The sequence below is a fragment of the Euprymna scolopes genome, chromosome 39 (genome assembly GCF_053919585.1).
Source record: "Euprymna scolopes isolate OS-2025 chromosome 39, ASM5391958v1, whole genome shotgun sequence".
In the NCBI taxonomy this organism is placed as follows: Eukaryota; Metazoa; Mollusca; class Cephalopoda; order Sepiida; family Sepiolidae; genus Euprymna; species Euprymna scolopes.
The window spans coordinates 1952501-1979934 of record NC_136520.1 but is presented as its reverse complement, the minus strand read 5'-3'; the positions used below and the strand labels follow the sequence as shown (position 1 = coordinate 1979934).

Genomic DNA, 27434 nt, shown 5'->3' with positions numbered 1-27434 from the left:
TCGTAAAATGTTTGTAGGTATGTATGAATTGACAAGGAATGAATGTTAATAAAATGTTTGTAGGTATGTATGAATTGACAAGGAATGAAGGCTCGTAAAACGTTTGTAGGTATGTATGAATTGACAAGGAATGAAGGTTCGTAAAATGTTTGTAGGTATGTATGAATTGACAAGGAATGAATGTTCGTAAATTGTTTGTAGGTATGTATGAATTGACAAGGAATGAATACTCGTAAAACGTTTGTAGGTATGTATGAATTGACAAGGAATGAATGTTCGTAAAATGTTTGTAGGTATGTATGAATTTACAAGGAATGAATGTTCGTAAAACGTTTGTAGGTATGTATGAATTGACAAGGAATGAATATTCGTAAAATGTTTGTAGGTATGTATGAATTGACAAGGAATGAATGTTCGTAAAACGTTTGTAGGTATGTATGAATTGACAAGGAATGAAGGTTCGTAAAATGTTTGTAGGTATGTATGAATTGACAAGGAATGAATGTTCGTAAAATGTTTGTAGGTATGTATAAATTGACAAGGAATGAATGAATGTTCGTAAAGGTAAATTATCTTTTGGACGATGGATGTGATAGAGGTCGGCCGGTCATCTTGCTGTCGATGATGCGTGTCCTGGCTTGTAACTGGAAAGCGGGTGACTTCTTTAATTAGCAGCTAGCAGCCCAGTGTCTTCGTCTTCTTTTTTCTCCTCTCTCTGGTTCCCTAAAATCCCTCGTTTTATAGTGGCCAACCGGCTCACAGTGACTGTGATATTGAGGTGTTTATTTTAGGCGTGGAACTCTGCCATTGGTCGATAACTATTTTGTGGTTATCTTATTTTTTTCTTCCCAAGCGGAAGTGATGCGTGGAGCCATGTGCAAAAGACGATTTTTCATTTTGTGTCTCATGGTGGATACGTTAGCATCCGGTTCGCTGCTAATTCTCATCATGTTCCCACAAAAGTTGGAGAACGAAAAGTCTGTTTGTAAAGAGCCGCGCGTTGTATCTCAGCGGTTGTATTTTGAAACGTTGGAACAGTGCGGAGGCAAAGCGAGAATAACGTTATTTTATTTTATTCAAATTAAATCAATGTTTCTTTATAACCCTAACCCGACGGAACTCACACCCTTTGCATTATCTATATGCGTTTAAAATGGAAGATTTACCAGCAACGGGAAAACAGAATGTTCGTGGATATTTTTAGAGTTCTTGTGAAAACAACGATGTCCATTAGCTGAGACATTACGTGAAGTCTCAGTCGATTAATTAAAAGTCATGCGTTTCAGGGGTTGGGAAAATCGTATACAAAACTCTGTGTATATGTGTGAGTGTGTGTGTGTGTGTGTGTGTGTGTGTGTGTGTGTGTGTGTGTGTGTGTGTGCTTGTGTTTGTGTGTATGTGTGTGTACATATGTGTGTGCGTGCATGTGTGTGTTTGTTCTAACACGTCGAGAATAAAGCATGGTGTCGTCAGCAGATATACCCATGACGTCTCTGAATTTTTGAGATGAGGATTGGTTACTCGTATTATCTCGATTCACCGGACTACTGTTCTCGTCTTGAGTGTGATTTTCACAACGTTTCGGCCGATGTAACCTCCGACCTTCTTCGGGTGTATCGTATCGAAATCAGGAATGTTTCTGTCGAACTTGGGAATTTCGACGGAATTTCGAGCGGAACCCTTTATTTACTTCCCAGGGTTAGCGAAATTCCGTTCAAATTCCCAAGTTCAACAAGTTACACCTGTTAGACCGAAATCACACTCAAGATGAGAACAGTAGTCTGATGAATCGAGATAATATGAATAACCAATCGCCATCTTTAAACTTCAGAAACCTAAAGAATTTGGTTACGTAAATTTAAAAAAGTGAAAATCGATTCATTTGCATACATACTTTTTTCACCATCGACGAAAAGAGGACAGCCGTAAAATTATCTTTGCTCTTCAAAGAATGTATTTTCGAAATATAATCGGCAGTGTTTGGATTTTCTCGAGTCTGTCAAAAGAAAAGAAAAACAATTATGGTCCTCCATACATTTAAAAGTCAATCATTAACGATACTGTATTTGAACCTCTCTCTATATAAAGTATTGCATATATTTAGGCAGCATTTTTTCATTTAAACAGACGTTATTAAAAACAGTAGAAAGTTTCTGCTTTGTAATACCTTTTTTTTATTTTGTATATGTGTGTACGTGTGTGTATGTATGTGCGTGTGTATGTGTGTGCGTATGTGTGCGCGGATGTGTGTATGTGTGTGCGTGTATGTATTTGTGTGCATGTGTGTATTTGTGTGCGTGTGTATGTGTGTGTATGCGTGTATAGTCTGAAAAAATTGAATACATATACATATACAAAAATTGTGTACACTTAGACAGTGTTTTTTCATTTAAGCAGACATTGTTAAAGACAACGGAAAGCTTCTGTTTCGTAATACCTTTTTTTTTTTTTTTAATTTTTCGTATTATCATTTTTGTATTTACGCCGAAGGTATGGATGTATGATCCAAGCATTTTTTCTTCTCGAAGTGTCCGTAGTTTTTTTTTAACTTAATTTTTCGTGTACTCATCTACACATCTTCAGGAATTTGTGTGAGAAACTCGGTGGGAATTATGGGCAGATTTATTTAGATAGTAGCTGAGTTGCGAGCGAAGGTGCAAGTGAGAAAACAGAAAAAAAAGTATAACAAAACAAAATCTTTCTGTTGTCTTTAACAATGTCTGTTTATATATATAAAGTAGTAGCGTTCGTGTGTATGTCTGTGCATACAACTTTACTACAGCCCACTCCACTGAACCAATTAGGACCAAACATGGCGTGATGATGGTCCCCCACCTACGTATAGTGCACATCATTTTCTAAGGTAAAGGTCAAAGGTCCAGGTCATAGCTTATGTATATATACTCTCCTGCAGCCCACTCCACTGGACCAATCATGATCACACCTGACATGATGGTGGTCTGGGAGCTCGGGATGGTGCACACCATTTTTCAAGGTCATGGTCAAGGTCAAAGGTTAAGGTCATATTTAGTGCGGTTCTTCATAAACTCCCCCACCTAAGGATGGTGGCGAACTCCAACTTGGTGTGCACCATTCCTAGGTGGAGGAGTTTATGAAGAGCCGCACTAAATATGACCTTAACCTTTGACCTTGACCTTGAAAAATTTAACATTACATTTAATACTGAGCAACGCCGGGTACATCTGCTAGTAAGAAATAATTCTTCATTTGTTTGCGTCGGTTTTCTAACAGTATTTTTGTTATGGGGTTAAAATGGCAATAAACGAAAAGAACATGTATTCACATGCAAAACGAGTTGAGCAAAACAATTCCTCAACAGAGGAAGTGACGTCATGAGATACTCCTTTGGCCGCGTGCTAATCTCTGACTGCCAGGCACTGGTACGCAATATTAGAAGTGACGTCACCAGAGGAAGTGACGTCATGAGATATCCATTAATCCCATTGAGGGGCGTCTCCAACAATATTGTATACAGTAGAACACTCGGGTACATCATTGAAAACTAGCAACAAAATACAGTACAGTATATAATACACATGTGTATAATCACATAACATTATAAATAATACCGTAAGGCGGGGAAAATACTGAAACCAGGGGCCGGAAAAACATAATGTATTGCACATTATAACCTAGAAAAACCGTATCCTGGGGACACCGTATCCTGGGGCCACCGTATCCTGGGGCCACCGTATCCTGGGGTTCTACTGTAATTTTTTTTTAGTTTTAACTCATTTTTCCAAATTTCACGCATTTAGCAACCAATTTGCCGCCATTTGTCTTTTTCAAATATATCGATAAACACTGTATGATTTTCGAACCGATTAAAACGTTTTAAAGTTAGTAAAACACTAAAAACTTTTGCAGATGGGTAGAAGAGTAACTTATCTTGCCTTTGGTAACATTTATTTGTTTTATTTCTTTAAATTTTTTATCACTTTTTCGTACATCTGAGAATTATAGTAGAAACTAAAAGTGCTCATACGAAAAAAAAATTCTGGAAACTCATTGCATATATTTAGGCAGCATTTTTTCATTTAAACAGACGTTATTAAAAACAATAGAAAGTTTCTGTTTTGTAATATCTTTTTTTTATTTTGTATATGTGTGTATGTGTGTGTATGTATGTGTGTGTGCGTATGTGTGCGCGTATGTGTGTGTATGTATTTGTGTGCATGTGTGTATTTGTGTGCATGTGTGTGTGTATGCATGTGTGTGTGTGTGTGTATACGTGTATAGTCTGAAAAAATTGAATACATATACATATACATACATTATTTTTCGGATCATCAGAGTAGGACAAAAGTGATGACGTAGCTATTTGAAAAATTGCTACAACAGAAAATTAAATCGCAAATCAGTCTGTGATTCTTTTTACAAGGTGGTCACCACTTATCAAGGCCCGGAAGCCACTCGGGGATAAGGGTTATTGTGTGTACAGTACGTTAGTATTGGAGATTTGGTAAAGTGTCTTATTTAAGGGGGCGGTTCATCAGGAATTTGTTTACGTTGGACTTGAAGACATCCAGGTTGTAGTCAGGTGGAAAACAGGCAAACGGAACAGAGTTCCACGGGCGTGCACTTCTAAGAAAGACGCTTTGTTCATGGAATCTACGTTTTGGTTTTGGCACAGATAAAGAGTGGGGAAAATTTTGGGCAGTGGTTTCAACTAGACGGGTGTTTTTCGTGAAAGATTGGTGAAGGGTACCAGATATTGGAGCTCAGACGAGCACTTGCTATGGAAGTAATGATAAAACAAAGACAGGCTCGCAAGGTCTCTCCTGTGGGAGAGAGACTGCAGGGAAGAGAAAAGGGCATCCCCCACTAAGCCACGAAGCCTATTTTGTACTCTATCAGAGCAGGATAGGCTGTTTTTAGCAGATGTGGCAGCAGTACTCCATCCTTGGATTCAGTGTCAATCTATCTATACTTTTATAAATTTGTCTTTTTTGTGCATTGATATTCATATTAAAAACCATTTTTTCTATTTAGTTAGTTATTTGCTTCCCCACTGAGCAAATTAGGCACAAGGCCATTTTTTAATGTGGAGAGTGAAGGGAGAGGGATCAGTTCCCTCAAGAGGGGACTGGATAGTGACAATTGGTATAAAAGGGTTCCCCTACATTGACCAAGAGCAATATTCTGATATGTGGGGTTGCCAGAACAGGTACTACACTTTCATAACAGAAAAAAGATTTTGGCTTGAAGGCCAAGAAGAAAAAAGGCGAACCTTTTTTCTATTTATTTAATGTATTTATTTGCTTCCCCACCAAAGCAAATTTTAATGTGGGATAAAAACAAGCTCCCCTAAAAGTAGGCAAAAAGGGGGCACTCTGGTTACCAAAAATAATAATTGTCCCAGTATAGAGGGTTTCCCCTCCATTGACTGGTACAAATTATCTTAAGTGCAGCATCTGCAGAACAGATACTACACTTTGATCCTGACCCGAAGGCCAAGAACAATAGAAAAAAGACAAGGTATTTATTTGCTCCCCCACCGAGCAAATTAGGCACAAGGTCGATTTTTAATGTGAGGAATGAATGGGAAATGGGGACCAACTCCCCGGGGAGTAGGGGAGCTAGATAGTGACAATTGGTATGAAGGGTTGCCCCTACATTGACCAAGGTCTTATATGTGGGGTTGCCCACACATATGGTCTTTGCTTGCAGTATCTGCCGGAACAGATGGTATTTATTTGCTCCCCCACTAAGCAAATTAGGCACAAGGCCAATTTTTAATATGAGGAGTGAAGGGGAAATGGGGACCAGCTCCCCGGGGAGTAGGGGAGCTGGATAGTGACAATTGGTATGAAGGGTTGCCCCTACATTGACCAAGGTCTTATATGTGAGGTTGCCCACACATATGGTCTTTGCTTGCAGTATCTGCCGGACAGATACTACACTTTGATGGTGTTTATTTGCTCCCCCACTGAGCAAATTAGGCACAAGGCCGTTTTTAATGTGAGGTAAAAACCAGCTCCCCTAAAAGAAAGGGGGCACTCTGGTTACCAAAAATAATAATTGTCCCAGTATAGAGGGCCTCCCCTCCACTGACTGGTACAAACCATCTTAAGTGCAGCATCTGCCGGAACAGATGGTATTTATTTGCTCCCCCACTGAGCAAATTAGGCACAAGGCCGTTTTTAATGTGAGGTAAAAACCAGCTCCCCTAAAAGGGGTCACTCTGGTTACCAAAAATAATAATTGTCCCAGTATAGAGGGTTTCCCCTCCATTGACTGGTACAAATTATCTTAAGTGCAGCATCTGCCGGAACAGATACTACACTTTGATCCTGGCCCGAAGGCCGAGAACAACAGAAAAAAGGCAACCCTTTTTTTTTTTATTTATTAAAAAAGAAAATAAAACGCTGTTATATATGGGTTGTGGAATTGCATTCATCTGCAAAAGATCTAGCTAATTTGCATATTCTTTTAAACATTCATTTTAATTAATTCTCTATTAGGTTTTTTCGGTTTTCTTATGAGATGATCATCTTTAGTTAACTATTACGTGTAATTATACTCATGCAGATATTCTACATGATTTATACTTGTGTAATATTTGCATTAAAAGCTTATAGTAAACACAAACCTCATTCTATATATATTTATGTATGCGTATATATATTTGTTTAAAAAAAATTTGCCTACCAAACTCCTCTGTCAGTTTTTGGTCTAGAGACATGAAACTTAATATATAGTGTATTCGAACCCATGCAAAACTTTATATTTGGCTTTTAGCCGAGGAAAATCGTTTCAAAAGTGTGAAAATTAAAAAAAAATCAAATTTGCCAGGTGAAGGTCAAACGAAGGCATTATAAATATGCATGCGTAACGTAGTAGCTAGTGGTTTGGGTTTTAATTTTTAGAGCAAACATATCTTCGTAGGTGAGTCATTACATCAAAGAAAAAAAATAAATTGTAAGCTAAATATTTTGGTTTCGATTCTCAGTAATTTTTTTTTTAACTATTTAAATAATTATAATATATTGGGTCCAATATAATCTATATATATAAAAGCGAAAATGTATGTATGTATGTATGTATGTGTGTGTGTATGTTTGGATGTCTGCTAAAAACTTTTGACAGATGCGACGAAAATTCACAAACTCGGTATCACATCGAAGCTCCATCCTTTGCTCGAAAAATATCGAAAAATTGGCCAAAAACGTTAACTTTTTCACCCCGAAATCGACAATTTTCGACAGGGGGGGGGGTCAACAAAAACGGTCCTCTCGTGACAATGACCGATTCTACGCATGCGTCAGATGACGTCGTGACCTGATTTACTTTAAATAGTTGAAAAACCGAAGAAATTTTGTGAACGTCGTCTTAGCTCAGTTTGTTAAGGCCTTGGTTCATTATCTAAATGTTTTGAGTTCGAATCGTGGTGTGAGATGGGTTTTTTTTTTCGATTTTTTGAAATTTAATATCGAAACAGGCTTATTCAAGCCATTTTTCACGTGTTCGTTTTTCTGTTTTCATCGTTCGTTTGCCTTACGTTAGTTTTTTTTGTGTTTTTTTCCCGCTTAAGTGTTAACTTTGTTTTCTTTTTTTACTTCGCTTATAACAAACAAACCTACGTCGTCGTCGTAACGCTCAACGACTTCCGGCCGCGCACCTGTCAATTTGGTTCTTAAATAAATTCAAACATCTTTCACTAACTCATTCTGGCTGGCCGATTTTATTTTCAAACTTCGTCTCAGGCTTCGGGTTCGACCCCCCCCCCCCGGGTTTTTTTTTTATTTAACACCACACACACCTCCAAACACCCGGGCATCGCCGGGTACCCCCCGCTAGTATAATAATAAATACGAAATCTACATTAATCAAAATATCATATTTAAGCGTATTTTATGACCGGGCAATGCCAGGCAGCTTGTTAGTTTCAGAACAAAAAAAAAAGACATTTAATTGGCATCCTATAAATATGAGTAAGAGCAAGAGTTCTCACCTGCAAGAGGTAATTACCCTCCCATTTGCGTTTGTATCCCCAATCACAGCGCCGACCTTTCAACGTTTCAGCTGTTAATATTTTTGTATGAAACATTGGCCTTTCGTCTTTCGGAATCGTTTGGATTTTCATCAATGCACACCACCTGAGAAGAAATTTAAAAAATTTTCTTTGAAAAATTCACCTAAAATATTCACATCACAATCACACTTAAATATTAATCAGCTTCGTCCAACTACAGATGAACGAGGAATATCCAAATACCTATTACCCTAGAATGGCCATTGATAATCCGTTAACTTTCAAAATACCAAAAAACTGTTAAAATATCTATTTTCATGGAATTGCAATCAAGGATCTAATGTTAGACTGCTGTTATGAGTCTCAGACTTTAATCTTATTACATTATTATATGCAGCCATCATCAAAGAAAACCAAAGATTTTTCAAAACAAAACCATATAAGTCAAATCCTAAAACAATTCTATACATTAATACGATAGCGTGTCTGTTATTTTGTGTGTCACGCTGACATTTTTTTCTTCCGAGTTACTGTCGCTTAATTGTTATGACCTTCTATTTCTTGTAATAAATAATTTTACCAAGAAATCTTCATAAATTTTCGTTTTGGTTTCAATTATAGCTGAAGGTTGGTTGGTTGGTTGGTTGGTTTTGTTTTATGGCATATCAACCCTTTTCAGGTTATTTAATGCCGAATCCGAAGATTTTGAAGAAAAATTTTTAATAGAATATATTTGTTGTTTTCAAGTCGGTTTCTATTGAACCCATAGTTGGGACCCTAACAGGTACTACCACTCCGGGTCAGAGTGGACCTGGGAGCAATGGCAATTAAAGGGTGGCTCCACACTCCCCAAAGTCCACAAGCTGGGCCTCAACACTGGATATAGTTTAAGGTCATATCCAGGACCATAACTGAAAGAACTCAAGTTTTATTTATATATATATATATATATATATATATATATATATATATATATATATATATATATGCCGATTAAGCTACACTGAATATTCGGCGTTTCATCCACTCTAGGATTCCTCAGGCTTATGGTGATTAAGCTACACTGAATATTCCTTAATCGTCATATACATTTTATAACTTACTATATATATATATATATATATATATATATATATATATATATACGAACAAACAGTTAATAAAACATGTTAAAAACACTTTGAAACGAGTTAAAAACATATTTAATCTGAAAAGGAAACACTAGATAAGTGGATAGTCCTTAATCTACGGAGTTTCGGAGAAATACTTCCCTTCTCATCAGAGGGTAGGAATTAGCAAAATGCCGGATCGGATTTTGCATGCAAAAGTATTTAATGAAACAACAAGTAAGTCAAAGATCTTACTTGATAACAAAAAAGTGAAGCAGAGGGAATATGGTGAAGAAAATGGTGATTATATATATATATATATATATATATATATATATATATATATATATATATATATATATATTTATTCGTAAGTTTTGGTTTTGATTCAAGCTGATGCACCCAAGTAATATGGATATATTTTTTATTTTTTAAATATATACGAAATCTGCAAGAATGAAAATGTCATATTTAAGCGTATTTTACAACCGGGCTATGTCATGCGTTTCTACTAGCTTAGATAAATAATATATATGAAATCTGCAAGAATTAAAATCGCATATTTAAGCATATTTTATGACCAGGCTATGCCGGGTGTCCCTACTAGCTTAGATAATTAATATGAAGCAGTCGCTACAAACACAGGCAGGAGCTACTTCTCATAACTCTGAGATTTGAAATCTATTTCCTCCTGGCTTGTCCAACCACAAGCCAGCTCTCTATCACGTGACAGAGTATATAAAAGGCGAAACCTGAGACCATTAACTTTCTTTCACTGTGCTCTGCCCAGAAGCACACATCGCCTGGGGCTTCAGCCGCAGGCCTAACGTGAGTATTACAAGCTAGCTATATCTCTCTTCAAGCTTACATTTATTTCCACGTGCATTCTTTGTCATGCTAAAGAACTGTCCTCGTTGAGATGACTCACGCATACTCACGACAACACGGCAACGCGCTGAAGTCTTTACCCTTTTCTTTCTCTTTTAACCGGTTTCCTTTGTTCCAGCAACTACTAGCTATGAACATGTGCGCACCAAACACTGAACTATCGTCTCCCTCAACACGCCGGCAAATATATTAATTCTATCTTTAAATACATGAAACACTTTTCTCTCTATCAAAAAACTCTTCACGACTACCATAAATACACATGTGTGTATGAACAAGGAACTCTCTTACAAATACCTTTCTCTTTTGTACTCTTCTGCTAAACGCTACTAACGAAAATAACAAATAAAGTTTGTTTATAAAATGTTAAAATGAGACTTCCTATCGTTGTCTTCATTATTAACTAAAAATATACACGAAATCTGCAAGAATTAAAATATCATATTTAAGCATACATTACAACCAGGCTACACCGAGCGTATTTTACAACTGGTCTATACCGGTCGTCTTTGTTAGCTTAGATAAATACTTTTGCAGTTTTAACAAAAACGCTACAATAATATCAGAACGTCTCATTTTATGCTGAACATGTACAGAATGCCAACATCAATATATTACATATGAATGAGTCCACTGTGGAATTTCCACAGGTTTCGCTAGTTATATATTATTCCACGAGACTTTTGAAGAAATTATTATTTTATATAAATCAGGAGTATAACACTTTACTTTAGTAATTCATGAAAACAAAATGGGAAGAAATAAATAAAAATCCAGGTGAACCCCATTCTTCACCGCGTGATTTTATATTTTTCCTACTTTCTTGTATCTACGCCACCATTAACTGCCTACTGAATTCATACACATCGCATACTATTACCACTGTTCACCTACACAAATAATGAGGTTTTCTTTTCCGTATTCCCTGCATTCCAATTGGCTGAAATCTAAGCATTTCTACATTTGAGATTAACGGTATCAGTCTCCAAACCGAACGCTTACTTATATTGCAATATGATCTCTTCAGCTTACATACATATGAAAGAGATACCTTCTGGCTTTTTAATTATAGCATTAAACACACTGACAACGCATTACACATGTATTTAAACATTAAAAATAAAACACAGTATTGCTCTGTGTGTGTATGCCATTAAACTAATAGGCTACATAAACTTCTGTACACATGTGTTTGTGTTTATACACATATGTGTGCATGTATGTTTTATTTTGTTGACTTTCGTGCGTGTCTCTCTCTATATATGCAAAGAGAGAGATATGCGCATGTATATATATATATATATATATATATATATATATATATATATATATATATATATATATATATATATACCGATTCTGATTCTTTATAAATCTCTAAATATGTAACTATAGAATTATTATTTTCTCCGATTTCTGTAAAAACACATGTTAAATATGCAGATATTTTCCTAAACGTCAAAATACTCTTACGGAGGCTGATCAAAAATTCTAGCTTTACTGGTGATTTAAAATCAATAAATATTTATTATTTTATCATTATTACCAGCAATGCAAGATTTTGCTTTAAACAAAATCAAATAAAACAGACAATTAAAAGAATCGTTTTGGCATCGGAAAATAGGCACAAATTTTTTCGACTCCAATACCGGTTCTGATACCGCCAAATGTTCCGATTTTTCTGATTCCCAATTCTGAATAATTATCCCATGTATAATACTAATATATATATATATATATATATATATATATATATATATATATATATATATATATATATAGAGAGAGAGAGAGAGAGAGAAAATAAAAAGGAACAAACCGTATTATGTGTTCATCAACGTTTCGTCTTTATTTCGAGACTTCCTCTGGATGAAATAAAGACGAAACGTTGATGAACACATAATACGGTTTGTTCCTTTTTATTTTCTCTATTTTGTCAGAATACTATTTCCATCATATATATATATATATATATATATATATATATATATATATATATATATATATATATATATATGTATGTATATATATATATATATATATATATATATATATATATATATATATATATGAGCGTAATATTTGTCCATGTATTACAGATTAGGACAACTTAAGTACTGTCAGTTTCAAATCCAAACAAAGAGGATCCATACTCGATTTCCTATGACGCACTCTCATCAGTCTCTAAAAAATGTCAACTTTGAAAATGAATTTGCATGTGTGGATATTGAAGCAAGCTAAATACATGCACATCCAATTCATTATGCATTAGTGCCAGTAGACATTCAAATACACTAACAAATATTTTTACTAGTTGGACCGTAAAATATGCTTAAATATGACACGTTAATTTATGCAGATTTCGTATATACTATTATATACAATTTTCTATCGGTTCTTATATATTATAAAGTTGTGATTTCAAAAATGTATATATATATATATATATATATATATATATATATATATATATATATATATATATATATATATATATATATATATCCATATGACTTGGGTACATCAACTTGAGTCGAAACAAAAACCAAAACCTGATAAAATATATATATATATATATATATATATATATATATATATTGTGTATATTTAGGCAGCATATTCTCCTTTAAGCATATGTTGTTAAACAGCACAGCATTTTCTTGTTTGACAATTTTCCGTTTTATTTTTTCCAGTTTTCGAATAATCCTTCTTGTGTTATATGTAAAATGGTGTAAAAGTGTTCCGTAGTCTGCGAGCGCGTTCGGCGTTTCCGCCATCGTCAGGCTGGTTATATAAAAAGTCGTTTTAAAATTACGTCGAATGATAAGGTCGTGTTTTAAAATTACATCGTACTATAAGATCGTTTTTGGCTTATGTGGGCTATTTATATACAAATATATATTTATTTATATACATACATACACACACACACACACACACACACACATACACACACACACACATATATATATATATATATATATATATATATATATATATATATATATAAACATATGTAAATATATAAACGATAAAAACTAAACAGTAAGTTGTCCATGGCATCATAGCGTAATGGATAAGACGCTGGACTAAAATACATAAGGTCCAGGGTTCGAGTCCTAATAACAGTCAAGCTACGCTGAAGAGGGATATGGCCCCGAAACATGCATGTACGTAGATTACTGTTTTAAAAATAAATAAATAAATAAAAATATTATTTGTTTACGTCCAAAATAAAAAAAATGGGCAATTTCTAAAAAATACATCCGATCTTCAAGGTGAAGGCACTAACCTCAATATCGTTTAAAAAATCAACAACAAAAAAACTATATATATATATATATATATATATATATATATATGTATACTCTTCAGAATAAAATTGGTATGGAAACCTGTGAATATAAGATTTACAAGATATTACTGGCAGTAATATTCCATAAGTATAAAAATTGCTCGATATACAATTAATTAAAAGTCTTACTCTATGACTCTTAATTACTCAATCAATTTTTATTTGAGATTTTCCATGTCTAACTGACTTTAACAAATAAGGTGTAAACAATTATAACTATTTGCTAATATTTTCTCCTCTGAAGAGATGGTAGACATCGAAACCCTATAGGATAAGGAGTTAAAATATTTCTAATGTATTTTTGTCTTACATAGAATAATAAAAACTCTAACATTTCACATCATAAATTTTTAAATACATTGAATGACTAAAAAAAAATTATATATATATATATATATATATATATATATATATATATATATATATGTGTGTGTGTGTGTGATCTGAGTTCTTTCTGCTATAATCAAAACTGAAACCAAAACTTATGAAGAATTCTTAGTAAAGTTATTTATTACAAGAAATGGAAGGTCATAATTAAACGACAGTCGCTCGGAAGAAAAAAGATATAAGCGTGACACACAAAATAACACACACACACACACACACACACACACACACACACACACATATATATGTATATATATATATATATATATATATATATATATATATATATATATATATATATATATATATGTGTGTGTGTGTGTGTATATTAATATATAGATATGAAATGAATAAATGCTTATTCACCTTTGATGAGTTTTCTGGAGAGATATTCCAATATTCTCTAAACCATAAGGAGCCCTCGGCCATTGTAGATTCTTCCCACAATCCTTCTTTCGTTTGACGTTTCTTAAAAGAAAAAATAACAAAATAAAAAACATAAAAACAAATATATTGACACTTTTAAGACACGAATAACACTTTTAAGACACGAATATGAAGAAATGAATTGGAAGAAAATGATTCTATACAACAAATTTAATCATCTATATATATAAAGGCTAAAATGTTTGTGTGTGTGTGTGTGTGTGTGTGTGTGTGTGTGTGTGTGTGTGTGTGTGTGTGTGCGTTTTCGTGTATGTCCAAGAACCGGTTAGTCGCCTCACAACTTCTTAAAACTTTTTATATCGCGCCTAAATGATAATATTTACGAGTTAACAACTGAGGTCGCCTGTCTATTTAATTTACCCAATTTTGAAAAGATAAATATTCAACAATTTTCGATTGCCGCATGTGCATTAAGCTTTTTCGTATAAAAAAAGACTCACAGTTAATAAAACACTGTCCTCAAAGTTGACGTCATTAACTCATCAAAAACGGGCACCTGCCAAGTCACACTTTTTTTTTCACATTTTGTTATTTTCCAACTGCGCATCAAGGCTTCGTCTTTTTTTTTAAAAAACAACCAACGATTTTTGTTTTCATTTACCCCAAAATACACACACCTACAAACACCCGGGCAACGCCGGGTATCCGCCGCAAGAAGTTTTTGCATATTTCCCAAATCGTAATATCTCGCATTCGTAAACGGACATCGTCTCTATCTTTTTTTTTTAGTTAAACAAAATTCCCACCGTGCCATCGTCTCGAGTAATTGTTTGCATTTTTCATATAAATAAAGCAAAACTATTTGATGCAACCACCTGGCCTTCCGGCCGGGTAGCGTCTGGTCTGTAATTGGTTCTTGCTCAATGTAGGAGAAACCCTTCATACTGAGACAACTACTATTTATTTAAATACTGCAAGAGTGCTCCCTTTTTGGAGGAGCTGGTTTTTTCCTCGCATTAAAAACGACCTTGTGTCTAACTTGCTTTCCTGAAAGTCATCTTTTGCTTTTGATTAACTACGTTACATTTAAACGCTTTAGACTTCCGGTTGTGTCATGGAGTAGCGGTAAGGCGTCAGATTTTTCTTTTAATCTCTTTTCCACCTTTGCATCACGGGTTCGAGCCTGCCTACTATCACTGTTTTTTGTTTTGCTCAACACACACCTCCAAACACTCGGACAACGCTGGGAACCCAGGCTAGTACAATTAAATTGCCAAAAGTTCGTCGAAAGCATATAAATATGAAGAATAAATTGGATGAAAATGATTCCGTACAGATCAACAAATTTAATCAGATATCAATACATACCGGTCTAATGTTTCTATTTAAAAATTAGTTATACAAACTTCTTAATATACTCAGTCATGAGTATGCGAGCGACTACATGAAGGTTAAGTAATTTGCATATTCCTTTGAAAAACAAGCGTTAATTAATTATGTTTTATAGTTTCTTATTAAATGATTGGCTTTGTTTCACTATTATATTGAATTCTATTTGTGCATAGTTTCTACATTCTACATAATTGCGATGAATACGTCTAGCACATGGACACGTTTGTATATATGTATATATATATATATATATATATATATATATATATATATATATATATATGACTACTTCATTTAATCACATAAATTAATATACGAAAGTATAATTTTATGCGTAAACTAAGTATTTACTTCAACAATGCTCAATACATAGGTAGAGCTAGGTAGTAAGTTAGAAAAATATATATGGCAATTAAGCTACACAGAATATTCCGCGTTTCATCCGCACTAGGATTCGTCAGGCTTATGCAAAGAGTTGTCGTAGTCTATATATATATATATATGTGTGTGCGTATATATATATATATATATATATATATATATATATATGTAGGTCAACTCATTAGATATCTACACTCCCTGCTAAAAAAGCACACACAAAGGAAGGGTTCAACATAAGGTCAACTGGGACTTTTTTTTCTGTAAGTGTCTGCCCATTGGCTGATTAGGAAGGGAGCAGTGGAAACTAGGAAGTTGGTTGGCTAACTAAAAATTCAATAGAATATGCGTATATGAAAACGCCAGACTACAACAAATCTTCGCATAAGCCTGACGAATCCTAGTGTGGATGAAACACGGATAATCTGTGTAGCTTAATTGCCATATATATTTTTCTAACTTTTCTACTATATATATATATATATATATATATATATATATATATATATATATAGAGAGAGAGAGAGAGAGAGAGAGAGAGAGAAAGAGACTTTCAACTTGTCTTTACATAAGCAGTAATGTGTTGCTACACAGTCATGATCATGTTTCGGTCTTCTAGTATTTAGTTACTAGAGATCTCTTCAGGCAACAACGCTTATATTCAAAGGCGAATTTTAATTTTCATTAAGAATTCCGCTTTCAAATATAAGCGTTGTTGCCTGAAGAGGTCTCTAGTTACTAAATACTAAAAGACCGAAACATGCTCATGACCGTGTAGCAACACATTACTGCTTATGTAAAGACAAATTGAAAGTGTAACTTGCTTAACTTCCATATTGAGCACTCTTGTATTAACCTCGTTATATTTCACTGGTTACCCTACTTTTGAAAAATAACAACCTCAAATTATATATATATATATATATATATATATATATATATATATATATATATATATATATATATATATACATACTAGCATGGGTGCCCGGCGTTGCCCGGGTGTTTGGAGGTGTGTGTTGAGCAAAAAAAAAAAAAGTGATAGTAGGAAGGCAGGCTCAAACCCGTACCGCAAAGGAGGAAAAGAACGAGGAAAAAACGTTACGACTTTGCTGTCGAAGGTTTTAGGCAGACATGCAAACATACATACATACATTTATATATTGGTGACTAAAAATTTTCGACCCAAACCGATTAAAAAGCTTGCCCTATCTCTGAATACCCTTTATGTAAAATTTCAAATGTTTAGACCAGAAATTGTCTGAGTAATTTGGTAGAGACTACAGAGATCAATTTTTTTTTTTAACTTTGACCCCTATTATGACCCTTTAACATTTATTGTTTGGGGCTCAAATCAAGTTATTAAATTAGGTCCATGTCCAAGGAACCTTTATCTAAACTTTCAATTGTTTATACCCCAAATTGTCGGAGGAGTTTGGTAGAGTTCTCAAAGGTCAAATCGTTGAACTTTAACCCCTTAACAGCCAAATTTCTGGCCGAAAACGGATTACAAAGATTTTCCCAAATCTCCATGCTCTGTATATCAAATTTCGAGTCTGTAGACTGAAAATTGACAGAGTTATTGTGTAAAGAAATATACACGGACAGACACAGACACAGACACAGACACAGACACACACACAAACACTTTCACAGATATATATATATATATATATATATATATATATATATATATATATACTAGCAGGGGTGCCCGGCGTTGCTCGGGTGTTTGTTGGAGGTGTATGCTGTGCAAAAAAAGCAAAAAAACAAAAAAAATGGTTAATTTTTTAAAACTTTGACCCCTATTATGACCCCTTAAAATTTATAGTTTTGGGCTCAAATCACTTTATTAAGTTAGATCCAGGTTCAAGGAACCTATATCTAAAATTTCAAGTGTCTAGACCCAAAATTGTCGGAGGAGTTTGGTAGAGTTCTTAAAGGTCAAATCGTTGAAATTTGACCCCTTAACAGCCAAATTTCTGGCTGACACCCGTCACATCGATTTTCCCAAATCTCAGTACCCGGTATTTCAAATTTTAGTCTATAGACTAAAAATTGACAGAGTTATTGCGTAGGGAAATGTACACAGACAGACAGACACACAGACACACAGACAGACAGACACGTTCACTTTTATATATATATATATATATATATATATATATATATATATATATATATATATATAAATTTTATAACAAAACATTTTTATACAAGTAAATAAGAATATAAAAGTTTGTTTTATTTTCAATATTAGTGTATAGAACCACACCGATATTTAATATGAATTTGGGTTTAAAAGTTATGTTTTATTGAAAGGAAGAAAATGAAGGATATATGTGTGTGTGTGTGTGTGTGTGTGTGTGTGTGTGTGTGTGTGTGTGTGATGCACCACACAGATTAATTTTTTAAAAATTAACAAATGAATGAATCGAACAAATACAAATTGCATTGTAAAACGTGATATGTATTCCCCTCTTATAGGAATGCCGTATGTTGAACCAAACATCTTGGTTGTTAGTAAGACGTTAAATGATACGGACAATTTTTTTGTATATCTGGCTAGTACGCTGTGTAAGTACTGTACGCTTGATGCTAAGATTAATCACAGAACAGCCGAAGCCAGTTCTGCTTTTGGCAAACTGGAGAAACGTGTGTGGTCAGATCGGGGAATCGCATCAAAAACAAAGCTAAGTGTTTACGAAGCGTGTGTTACTACTAGGGCGATGACAACAGCATATTCTTTTCATTGTTTTGACACTCGAGTATATATCAAATACAGGTAGACACAGTTAATCAACTGAGAACCACATCACTCTATATAAAAGCAGACACTTGTGCCCCCACGACGTAGACACCCTCGACAAACCCGACAGGCAGCTAAATCTCACCCCCACACAGTAGAGATCCCTAGATGTAAAAGATCTTTCTACTCCAGTAGTTTCTTCCCCAGAACCGCTAGACTCTGGAATTCCATTCCAGGTTCCTGATTCCCCAACTGTACTGACATGTAGAAGTTCAAGTGCAACGTGAACCGACATCTTGCTGCCCAAATCCCAACATATGCCCCAGTAGTTGCTGCCCCTGATAGTAGCCCCCTACACCAAAGTGGCAATGCGCCTTGTTTGGGGTGAAAATGTAATTTAAAAAAAAAAAAAGCATATAAGATATCAAAAGATACACACTCGAGAGTCAAAACAATGAAAAGAATATGCTGTTGTCATAGCCCTAGCTATCACTACGCTGCTATATGGTTCAGAGACCTGAAGAACATATAAAAGGCATCTCAAGTTATTGGAAAGGTTTCACCAAAGTTATATTCGGAGATTACTTAATATTAGTTGGCAGACTCTAACGCCTGACACTAGTTCTTGGGTTAAATAAAAGCTTCCGTTCGAAATTCCATGCAGAAAGATTCATGAGTTCACCTGAAGAAGGTTGAAGGTTACTGTTGTGGCCTTATTTTAGGGGTTCACAATATCAAACAGGAGAGTCTGTAAAGTCATGTCAACGATTAGGCTGGCATGGAATCTCTGATTAGAGAGCCCAAAATGGCTGCCTTTCACAGCGATGGGAGAGTCCATGTGAAGACAGGAATAGGGGTGTCAGTTACCCCAGAACAGTTACATCGGCTGAAACGTTGTGAAAATAACATTCAAGATGAGAGCAGTAGTCGGAAGGATCCAAATAATTTAAAAAAAAAAAAAATTGCATCGAAAAAAACTGAAAAAAAAACTGACCTGAAGAGATGCATCAAAGTGTTCAGGTAGACGCGGGTTTTGTATTTGCGATAAGTTTTCAGGATGAAAATACCCGCTCGTCTCTTTTTTACGCGCTTCCGAGCTAAGGTTCCACGCCACATCTGCGAAAAACACAAACAGAAATTCAATATTAAATACAGAAAACACTTGCGAAACAGATAAGAAACAAAATTTCTTATCAAGGCCAAAGGCCACTCAAGGATAAAAGTTAACGATGTGGATAGATAGTCAGTTGTATGATGAAGAATATTATGAGATGATTAAAAATGACGAATGAAACGGACAATCACGTTTCTGTATTTTTGAGATGAGGATTGGCTGCTCGTATTATTTGGAATCTTCGGACTACTGTTCACATTTTGCATGTCATTTTCTGAAGATTCCGAATGATACGAAATACCACTTATCAAGGCCCGAAGGCCACTCAAGGATAAGGGTTAATGAATATAAGGTGGTAGCGTAGTAACCATTATTTTTTGAGATAGGGATTAATTATTTGTAATTATTTGTATTATTTGGAATCTTTGGACTACTGTTCTTGTCTCGAGTGTGATTTTCCAAAGATTCCAAATAATACGAATTGTTGTGTATTGAAGGGAACAGTTCCCGGTATTTAGAGAAATGAAATAATTAGGGTCGAATATAATTATTATTAAAGGAGAAGGCTGGAATCGAACTCAGTGATCAAAAGTTAAAAATGAATACATATTGCTATTTACATGCGATTCCAGGAATGTAGAGAATTGTCCATTATATTAGCAAATAACTATACAACAAGTTAGATCAGAGTAAGTAGAATGGGACAATGGAAATTGAGGAATGTCTTTGTGCTGCCAGAAACGTGTTGAAAGCAGATTCAATATCCACGTGAAAAAAACATTCACATGTTTGGCCACGTTCTGCCATCACAAAGAAATATAGATCAATATATATACAGTACAGTTAGGATTGGGAGTTTGAGTTAAAGTCGGGAGAGTTGGCAGTTGAGAGAGGAGAGTTGAGTTAGCTTAAGCTGTTTTTGGAAGTGAGGCAGAAAGGGAAGAACAAAATGAAGGAACCTAATGCGGCATCAAATACCTGACCATTCTCATCACCAGCTGGAATAAATGCCTTCATTGTTGTTTGTAAGCCTTTGTCTTCATCATCATTTCAACCGCAAGGTAATGTGTTTTTTTCTTTGTCTTGTATAATGAACTTTATAGGAAACCCATTCTAAAGGTGTTGTCTGTATCGCCCTCTTCAATAAAAGAAGATTGCAGGGAAGAGAAAAGGGCATCCCCCACTAAACTACAAAGTCTATTTTGAACTCTGTCAAGGCAGGAAAATGATTATTAATGAAAGTTACAAACTTACATTTTATTTTTTTGCCGTTCTGTCCACTCATACTTCTTCTAATTAATCGTTAGTAGAAATTATCCCATTTTTTTAAATTACTTTTTAAGTGTCCCAAAGCCAGAAATCTAGAAAGGATTCGTTAAAAATAACTCCATTTCCTCAAAAACAAATTAAACTATAATCATCTAACGCATTGAGCTTATTTTGTGTCATTTTGTTTTATGAAGTCATCGATAAATTAAGAATTGACTTTCCAACGAATGAAAAGCAATGTTAAAAAAGCCTGAACTGTCATCTAGGCTTCAACCTCTGTCCCATCGACGAGATGTTGCATCCCTCTGCCTGTTCTACAAATACTTTAATGGTGAATGCTCTGACGAACTGCAAACACTTGTACCCCCCCCCCGACGTAACTACCCCCGACAAACCTAACAAGCTACTAAGTCTCATCCCTTTACAGTAGAGATCCCTAGGTGCAAGAAAGCCTTTTACTCCAATAGTTTCTTCCCCAGAACTGCGGGTCTTTGGAACTCCCTTCCGGGATTCTGCTTTCCCAACTGCAATGATATGCAGAAGTTCAAGTGTAATGTTAACAAACATCTTTCTACTCTTCTCCCTTCATAATGACCCCGCTAATTAATTCCCTAATAGTAGCCCCCTGCTTCAAAGTGGCACTGTGCCTTGTTTGGGGTGAAAATTGAATAAAAAAATTAAAAAAAATACCCCCATAAAAGAGAAGTAAAGAATAAAAAATGATTCTATAAAGAAATATTTAAAGCAATCTTTAAACCATTATTTCTTAAGTATTTCCATGTAAGAGAAATCCTTATAGACTGCGGTACTTTCGTTTTGTTTTAATGAAGTGGTCGGTAAATTAAGAAGTGAAGTGTCTGCCAATAAAGAGAAATGCTAAAAAGCACGTTTGTTAACCTTTTTTTTTTTAATGTGTCTATAATAGCAACAATGTGACCAGTACAGGAAAGTAATCTCTATATAAATAAAATGAACTCATTTTTTCCCGTCTGATTTTGACATTAATAGGATTAAAAATCAAGATATTTCATGCAAATATAATATGCACAAACGGCAGAACAATATCTGAGGTGTGTTATAGGCTTATTATTTCTCAAATTCCTCGACAATCTTAGATTCCTATACTTTTTCTGCTGAGAAGTCACGGCCAAAATCGGTTAAGATCAATGGAAGTGGTAAAATATTTTCTCTCTAATAAATTCCTCCTCCCCCTGCCACCACTTAACACCGTTTGGGGATCGTTCACAAGGAACAGTTGAGAAGAGAACACTGGTTTGGCTTCGTAGTTCTTTCATGTGAAGTTATTTAAAATCACTAAACTAAGCTGCAGTGCTCTGTGGCTTAGTGGTTAGCGTGCTGGACAATTCACATTATATTTTCACGTTCGTGCCGACCTACCGTAGTCGTTTTTTTTTTTTCCTAAACAACTGGAATGGACTTTTCTTGGTGGCCGAACTGTTAACGTTGCAGATGTTTTTTTTGTTTTTTTTTTCACGCTTTATCTTTATTTTCCTACTTTTACTCATGACTCCGGGTTTGATCCTTCCTACTTACCTACCATAACATTTTTTAAAACCCCCCCCCCCGTCCCGGAAACAAACACTCGGGCAACGCCGGGTACCCCCGCTAGTTAATAATAATACTTCTTCAAATTAATCGTTAATAGAGATCATTCCATTTTTTTTCCTTAGTGACTCAGGACTAGAAAGCTAGAAAAGATTTGCTAAAAGAACCCCACCTTCTCAAAAACAAATTAAAATATAATTATCTAGCGCTTTATAGTAAATTGAGCTAATTTTGTTTTGTTTTACGAAGTAGTCGTTAAATTAAGAATTGAGGTTCCAACTAATAAAAAGCAATGTTAAAGAAGTATGTTAATTAGTGTATAAAAATCTGCATACTTTTCCCATAAAGGAAAATGAAGAATAAAAAATGTCTATGAAGAAATGTTTTAAGCAATCCTGAAACATTACTTGAAAAAAGATTTATATTTAACTTTGACGGGATAGAAATTTTGAGTCTCTTAACTGCATTCTCAGTAATTACGGGTTTTGATAGGATTTAAACTGCTATCTTCAAACAATGCTCACTTGAGACTGTAAAGATTCAATGCCTCTATCTACTGCACCATGGGACCTGAAAATAGCAGTTTCAATTCTACCTTAAGGTGGCTAGAGAATTAGTTAGCCTAAATGCGGTAAGACAACAATAACTATGGAAGGCAGTAATTACTGGGGATGCAGTTATGAGACTCAGCATTCCTATACTGTCACGGTTAATCACCTGAAGAAGGCCAGAGGATTAGTTAATCAAAATGTTGTGAGACAACAACAACTATGGAAGGCAGTAATTACTGGGGATACAGTTATGAAATTCAGCATTCCTATCTCATCACGGTTAATCACCTGAAGAAGGCCAGAGGATAAGTTGGTCGAAACATAGTGAGACAACACCAACAACTATGAAGATGAGGATAACAGTCCGAAAATAAATAAATAAATATCTTATTTGTTGTCTTGAATAATTATAATAATCGTTGACCAGCACACGTTTCGGTGTTGCTTGGTCAACATCTAACATTCATGGAAAAACGTGTTGCCCACTGCATAATAAGTACTTGCATCTTGTAACATCTCACCTTTTGTAATAAGACGACCAGTGGAGGAATGGACTTCTCTCGTTCGGCTTCTAAGTTAAACAGAGTTTGTGGACTGCGGATGAAGATTTTCGTTTTGCCATACTCAACATCTTTTTCAAATTTCTGTTGTGACACAATCTCACAGACGCCATTAACGCTGGCACCGCGGTATGTCGGCCACGTAGCCGGACAAATGCATTTATACCTAAAAAAGAAAAACAATTCAATTATCTATATATATAAAAGCGAAAATGTATGTATGTATGTATGTATGTATGTATGTATGTACGCTTTTCCTCGATGTCCACAAAAGGCTTCTTTCAGAGAAGCGCTCGCTCACTTCACAACTTCTTAAAACTTTTTATATCATCCATAAATTGTAATATCTCAGAATTACCCACGGAGCTCGCCTGTCTATTTAATTTTATTGACTTTCAAACGTTAATTATTCCACATTTCCCGCATCGGCACGCGTACATTCGGTTTTCGGTATAAAAAAAAAGCAAAACTCGACTCTAATCACAGGCCGAAAGCCAGTTTGTTCAATGTCGACTTCGTCATATCAGACTGTAGCTTTCATTTCGCTCCTCCTAATAAACAGGGAGCGGGTTTTTAAAAACAAACAAACCGATTTATTCAAAACTGTCCCGCACAAAATCGTAACTGCTGAATACCTATCGCCGTCACGTCAATCCAAAACGTGCACCTGTTTATTTTTTTAACACTTTACTATTTTCCAACTGTGCGTCGTCAACGCTTCGGGTTTTTTTCACATACCTCGAAAAACACCCAGGCAACGCCGGGTACCCCTCGCTAGTTAATAATAAAAAAAGGATTTTTGTTTCAAGTAAGTAAAACTCAAATCCGGAACTGTACAATTATAATTTTAATTTATTAATACCAATAATATCGTGGGGTTTGCATTTTATGTTTAATTTATTCATATCCATATAATCCATATAATTATAAAACTCTGTGGACCATCCAGGCATCCTTGCTTGCTTGAATCTTATTAGCGACGAGCGGGCGATTCCATCTTTTAAAATAGGGGGTAACAGGTAAATTTATATATATATATATATATATATATATATATATATATATATATATACTACCGTGCTTGAATTATATATATATGAATATATATATATATAGATATATAATTCAAACACAATAGTGTTTGAATATATGGTTAAGTGGCAGTTTTAGTCATTTAGAACTGCTTTAAAGCTTCACCGCTCACTCATTTTTCGACCAAATTTCAAACAATTATTACAGTTTATAGATCACCTTCTCAGCTATATTATGAAAAAATATTTTTAATTTTCGTTAAGTAAAACAAAATTTATGATGAATTTTCTGGTGTTCAAAATCGTAAAAAAACGTAAGGAGGTGAGCGACGTTTTTTATGACTAGTTTCTATAGCAACTGCATTGCTTTAGCGACTAGTGTTGCTACTAATTCACTGCTCTCGCGAACATAGAAGTAATAAGTGGAACAGAGAGAATGAAAGTGCCGTACATTGTTATTACATATGTGAATGTTACGTTTATGGGGGCAAAAAAATAAGACTGAAATTAAACAAAGAACAAGTGAATTTACTGGAAGCCTGGAAAAATCATGGATTACAATAGAAAAATATGAGCATGAAAAGTAATATGGTTAAGCTTAAACATGGAAAAGTAAAGGACTAGTTGTTAAAACTGGAAAAGAAAAGGACAAGATATTCTAGTAAAAAATATAATAAATTTATAACTTAAATATTGTAGCATTCAGAATCTTTTTAAAAATTCAATTTAACTTATATAATCAATTCTTAATGCTGCAATATTTTAAGTTATAAATTTATTATATTTTTTACTAGAATATCTTGTCCTTTTCTTTTCCAGTTTTAACAACTATTCCTTTACTTTTCCATGTTTAAGCTTAACCATATTACTTTTCATGCTCGCATTTTCTATTGCAATATATATACATATATATATATATATATATATATATATATATATATATATATATATATACTGCTTTTTTCTATTTTTATATCAAACATAAATTTTTGGCATTTTTAAATTTCTCAGTTTTAATATCAATTATAGTCAGTTTTTAATTTCATGGTTAAAATCATTTTTCCTTTCTTATTTTCTAATAATGACCAATGAGCCACACTCTCTTTCCATAAACTAGATCATACTGTGTTTTCCCCAATACTTTATTGCATAAATCAAGTTGACAAAGACTTTCATTAGAATTTGGTGGACCTCAAAAAGGCAGTTTTTGATAACCTTCTGGGGGGGGGGAACTTGTTGGGATGTTACAACCATCATCTACGGAAATCCACATCTTCATAATTATAGTTAATTTTCAAAAAAGGAGATAACTTTTTGTTAACCGTAACGGGCTCCCGTATCTTGAAAAAATTTCACGTAAAGAGACACTTGCAGATATAATTAATGCTTATAATTTTCACACTCTGTTTTTTTTTTTGTTTTTTTGTTTTTTTTTTTGTTTGTATTGATTCTTAAAAGCATTCTTTCTGTACTGGTACATGGAAAGCTTACACATTCTAAAATTAAATTTTTAATTTATTTTTAAAGATTTAACGTTTTCGTAAAAAAATATTCTTTTATCCTCATCGGAAAGATAATAATTATTGATAACATATTCGATGAATCTCACACTTCAAAACGCAAAAGATAAAATTAAACCCATTCAAATTTCGGATTTCAATCTTCAATATCAAAGGCACACTAATTTTTTTTTGTTTTTGTTTTTGTTTTTCTGCTCTCATCAACACAAAATGTATATATCAAGATTGGTAGATTCCTGAACATAAATATATACAATAGAAAACTGCGAGCATGAAAAGTAATATGGTTAAGCTTAAACATGGAAAAGTAAAGGACTAGTTGTTAAAACTGGAAAAGAAAAGGACAAGATATTCTAGTAAAAAATATAATAAATTTAGAACTTAAAATATTGAAGCACAAAGAATTGATTATATAATTTTATAAATTAAATCTTTAAAAAATATTGTTATTTGTTGTCTTTTATGGCTCCTGTGAGCTGCGACGTTGTCTGAGTGTGGAAATAATTATATATTCTCTCTCACATTCTAAAATTTATATATATATATATATATATATATATATATATATATATATACTCGGGTTTTTCTTTATATTCAAAAGTAATTGACTAATGAATTCAATGAGGTTGTTAGATAGTGCTCAATAAAAAGAGCTGATAATACTTGTTTATTGTTAAATAAACATGCTCACATCCCGCTGCTACAAACAGCCACTTGTTTCAATCAAACAACAGATATCATCATATATTAATGGATCGCTCGGATTTTAAGGGGTCAAACAAGGAACAAATGACGAAGGGGGGGGGGTATGAATTCCCCTAAATATATTTATACAATGAATATGAATAAAAGTTACACGTACATATGTAGCGAGCTGCTACTACTACGAGACTAGGCTGTATTCTCACCTTAGTTCTCTCTTTCTCCCTACTCTTTTCTCTTTTCCTTCCTTTCTTCTCATACGTCATCAGAGGTTCCAGCCAATGAAAAGCGAGAACGGTTGACATGGGACATTTGATTGAAGGAAACGTCCTTACTTCCACAGCGACTAGAGACATTCATTATTCATTGAACTTTTGAATAGTCAAGTCGCTGCCTGATGATATCTGTTGTTTGATTGAAACAAGTGGCTATTTGTAGCAGCGGGATGTGAGCATGTTTATATAACAATAAACAATTATA

The 27434-nt window shown here is 34.2% G+C and overlaps 1 protein-coding gene across 2 annotated transcripts in view; it reads right to left on the bottom strand.

The window, feature by feature from the left end:
- Positions 1-27434, bottom strand: part of LOC145263605 (unconventional myosin-Id-like) — a 461413-nt gene that overhangs the window by 22645 nt on the left and 411334 nt on the right. For both annotated transcript variants that reach the window (XM_080120445.1, XM_080120446.1), the window contains 5 exons: positions 23663-23867; positions 19636-19757; positions 14102-14203; positions 7976-8120; positions 1895-1996 (listed from right to left, as the gene is read on the bottom strand). In XM_080120445.1, coding sequence (XP_079976571.1) covers positions 1895-1996; positions 7976-8120; positions 14102-14203; positions 19636-19757; positions 23663-23867 — 676 coding nt within the window. The remainder of the gene's footprint in view (positions 1-1894; positions 1997-7975; positions 8121-14101; positions 14204-19635; positions 19758-23662; positions 23868-27434) is intronic.